The 3640-nt window shown below is 45.7% G+C and overlaps 2 protein-coding genes across 2 annotated transcripts in view; one reads left to right on the forward strand and one right to left on the reverse strand.

Annotated features, from left to right (window-relative positions):
* psmb12 (proteasome 20S subunit beta 12) overlaps positions 1–1769 on the reverse strand; it is a 2011-nt gene extending 242 nt beyond the window's left edge. Inside the window, exons 1-5 of the mRNA XM_057021092.1 lie at positions 1657–1769; positions 1282–1352; positions 958–1089; positions 729–858; positions 513–657 (exon numbers count right to left, since the gene is read on the reverse strand). Of these exons, the coding sequence (XP_056877072.1) occupies positions 513–657; positions 729–858; positions 958–1089; positions 1282–1352; positions 1657–1704 (526 nt within the window). The 5' untranslated portion in view covers positions 1705–1769. The remainder of the gene's footprint in view (positions 1–512; positions 658–728; positions 859–957; positions 1090–1281; positions 1353–1656) is intronic.
* Positions 1730–3636, forward strand: psmb13a (proteasome 20S subunit beta 13a; the record flags this gene model as incomplete). The annotated part of the gene is made up of 8 exons (XM_057021536.1): positions 1730–1864; positions 2081–2168; positions 2425–2522; positions 2632–2772; positions 2913–3028; positions 3143–3201; positions 3333–3484; positions 3600–3636. Coding segments are annotated over exons 1-8 (753 nt in total), but the record flags the coding sequence as incomplete, so codon positions are not given.
* Between the last annotated feature and the right edge of the window lie 4 nt (positions 3637–3640).

Below are 3640 nucleotides of genomic sequence, written 5' to 3' on the forward strand. Positions count from 1 at the left end.
GTAGAGAAAGACCCAGATCAGAGTTAGCAGGCATGTTGAAGGATTTTGACTTTAGTCGGTCAGTGTAGCTTTAAATCAGGAAGATAGTCGACCTGCCCATTTAATTTCATATTTGGCACAGCACTTATTCCGTGGCGGCAGTTTAACCTTAAAACCAAACCCAACATGGGTGTGGGAGGAGTCATGTGACTGGCGAGTCAAGCAGGAAGTGTGTGGAAAGCAGCGCATGTGTGTGGCTGCTGCGTGTTCCACCTGTGCTAAACGGAATTTGACTTTTTGTTGTTTGTCTTTTGGTATAGATGCCCTCAGAAGAGAAAATTGTTCTATAAATCATTAACTGCTTTGACGCATCGGTAGATTTGTGTCCAATTAACAACATTTTAGAACAAACACTGTAATAATGACGATACATTTGTGAATAACTCTTAATTTAGATCTTTCTTTACTCCTCCCCCTTCAACAACTGTGAGAACTTATACATTTAAGGATGATGAGTCAAATAAAACATGTACCGTTGGTGGCGAACTGTAGACATTCTTCTCTGCTCATGTTAGGTTTGTATTTGGCGTCAACGTATCCATAAATGTAAGTGCTGCCGGAACCGCCGATGGTAACGGGCTGCCTGACCAACATCCCACCCAGAGCCACAACATAAACCTGCAAAAGCATCAACACGTTAGGTTCTGATCCAGCCACGCGGGCATGTGTGATGCTCTGCTTCCCATCACCTGTGGTCCTTTCCTGCTGTCCCAGCCGGCTGTGATGAAGCCGGCCTGTAACTCCTCTTTGTTTTGGTAACACAGCTCTTTCAGCACAGATGCTGCCGATATCACCAGAGGGGGGGTCTCCATCTGGACGCTACAAGACGGGAAGGGCGCAGGAAGACCACGGAGGGTCAGATATGGTTTGCATTGCTGAAACAAGGTGCAGCTTTGTGTGTATTATGATCTGTGGGACCTGTGGAAGGAGAGATGGAACTTTGCAGCCTTGGTGACAGCTTGAGCATCTGCGAGGGAGCCTGCCATGCAGCAGAAAATGCGGTCATGGACTTTAATCACCTTGTTGATGGTCTTGGATGATACATACTCCCTAAGAAGAAAGATGAGAGGCTGTAACACAGCAAGGTGTCCTTCCACAAGATCAGCTCATCTGCTCAATATGAAAGCTTTGTCTTGTTTTATATCAGCAAAAAGGGGGAAAAAACTTCTCATCTTTTTTCTAAATTTAGCAATTTCACATCGACTATGAGCCTGTTTAAAAGGTCCTGGACCACGTCCTCACCCTCCCATGGAAGCCCTGGAATCTGAACCAATGACAACCCCACCATCAAAGGTTGCAGCCAGGATGGTGGTCTGAGGGAGGACAGAGAGTCAGTATGAACCAGTAACCTGATCAAAAGGACGGCGACACGCTGGAATTCAGAGGTTGGGAAATGAACATAAAACCAGTCATTTTAGCAAAAAACGTGAACTAAGGTCAACAACTTTCCGATAGAAGTTGCGGACTCTCCTCCGTGTCAGTGCACTGTGCTGCTTTAACCTGCTGTTCAGGAACGACTGGAGTTCCTCACGATGGGTTATCGATCACCTCTGATCTAACAGACATTTGGTATCTCAGCGTAAATCGATCCCAGTGTATCGTTGAGCATTTACTCACCCCTGTGCTCACTCCTTTGACTTGTGCGTTCATGTAGGGTTTCTCCATTTTCTCTCCAAAACCGAAAGCGAGTGAGAGGAGGTGACGCCCGGAACAGCGACGCCAGGCGCACCGAGACGTGCAAAGACGCACCGCTGCGGTCCGACATGGCGCTATCAAATGTGCTCGAAACTGCTGCGGCGGGCTTTAATTTCGACAACGCGGCGAGGTATGGACTTCTTTTTAACTTCAGAGCAGCAGAGTGTAACAATAATGACGGGTATTAAAGCGTAACTCGAGGTTAGAACAAGTTCTCCCGGGATCAAAAGTGAAAGTATTTTCACCTCTTGTTCATTATCCAAGTCATTTAAAAGATTCGTCGCTCATATTATGTGAATATTACACAGCACAGATGATATGCACCATCCTTTGTTACCCCCTCTAGGAACGCTGCTTTACGGGGTCTTTTCGAAGGAGGAAAAACGCCCAAACCCATGAAAACTGGCACCACCATAGCAGGAGTGGTGTTCAAGGCAAGTAGAGCAGGTCCAGGCAGGAAAACAGTGATCCAGACATTTCAGTCCGCTGCTAAAGTGACGTTTAACCCAAATTATTTATAACAGATAAACTGTATGGCAACACTGGGTGAAATTATTTAAGGATGAGCTGTTTTCCCCCCACACAGAATTTTTGTTGTTTTAATGGAGTTTTTTTCCATTTCTTGTGGATGATGTGAAAACAATGAAGTGCAGTGTTTTCAGGCTTAATTTGTAATTTCATCTGATGAAGGATGGGGTGGTGCTGGGAGCAGATACAAGAGCCACCTCCAGTGAAGTGGTCGCTGACAAGATGTGTGCCAAGATCCACTACATTGCTCCTAATATCTAGTGAGTGAGCTGCACGGTGAAACTGCCACCGAAACGTTGGCTCGTGTTTTCAGCTCATGTGGCCCAGTTCTTACAGAATATCTACGGTTCTGCCCTGTTTCTCCTCTAGTTGTTGTGGTGCAGGTACAGCGGCAGACACACAGAAGACCACAGATCTTCTGTCCTCCAACCTGACCATCTTCTCTCTGAACAGTGGGAGGAAGCCTCGTGTGGTCATGGCCGTCAACATACTGCAGGACACACTCTACAGGTCGGTGCTGCTCACCCAGGCGTCAGTTGACGTCGCTGAGTTTTAACCAGACAGTTTAACTAAAATGAAAATAAAAACTCGATTTTGGATCAAACCATTATCAATGATGTGAAACTCTTTTTTCCCTCCATGGCCCACAGATATCATGGCCAAATTGGTGCCAATCTTATACTGGGAGGAGTAGATTGCACTGGGAACCACCTGTACAAAGTGGGACCATATGGAAGTGTAGATAAGGTGCCTTACCTCACCATGGGTATGCACGCTGTAGCTTTACGTGAAGAGTTCTTTTACAATTATGCTGTTTATATGAAGTTGTGTGTTAAATTGGTGAATGTGTTAAATCACAGTTTACTTTGTGTCCATGAAGGATCTGGTGATCTTGCTGCTCTTGGGATCCTAGAGGATGGGTTCAAACACGACATGGAGGTACCTGAATGACACACCTGATCCAAAACGCTTTAACTTATGAAATAATGATGAATTCTTACTCAAAGGTTTGATTCTGCTCCAAAAAGAAGTTTGTCAGTCGTTGCCGTAGTAACAGCCTGATTGTCCAGGTGGAACGAGCGACGGAGCTGGTGCGACTCGCCATCCACGCAGGAATCATGAGCGACCTCGGCTCAGGCAACAACATCGACATCTGTGTCATCACCAGAGACAGAGTGGATTATATCAGACCCTACCAGGAATCAGAGTACAAAGACAGCAGGTAGGACACTCCGTCCAAACTGGAACCTTTAGACAAACATTGTCATCATTTTGATCTGCTTACTCATTGATCATACATGAACTTGTATCGTTTATTCTGTTTTCCCATTTTCTAGGAAAACGCGCTACAAATATCGTCCAGGTGTGACACCGGTAC

This window comes from Takifugu flavidus, chromosome 21, assembly GCF_003711565.1.
Source record: "Takifugu flavidus isolate HTHZ2018 chromosome 21, ASM371156v2, whole genome shotgun sequence".
Lineage (NCBI taxonomy): Eukaryota > Metazoa > Chordata > Actinopteri > Tetraodontiformes > Tetraodontidae > Takifugu > Takifugu flavidus.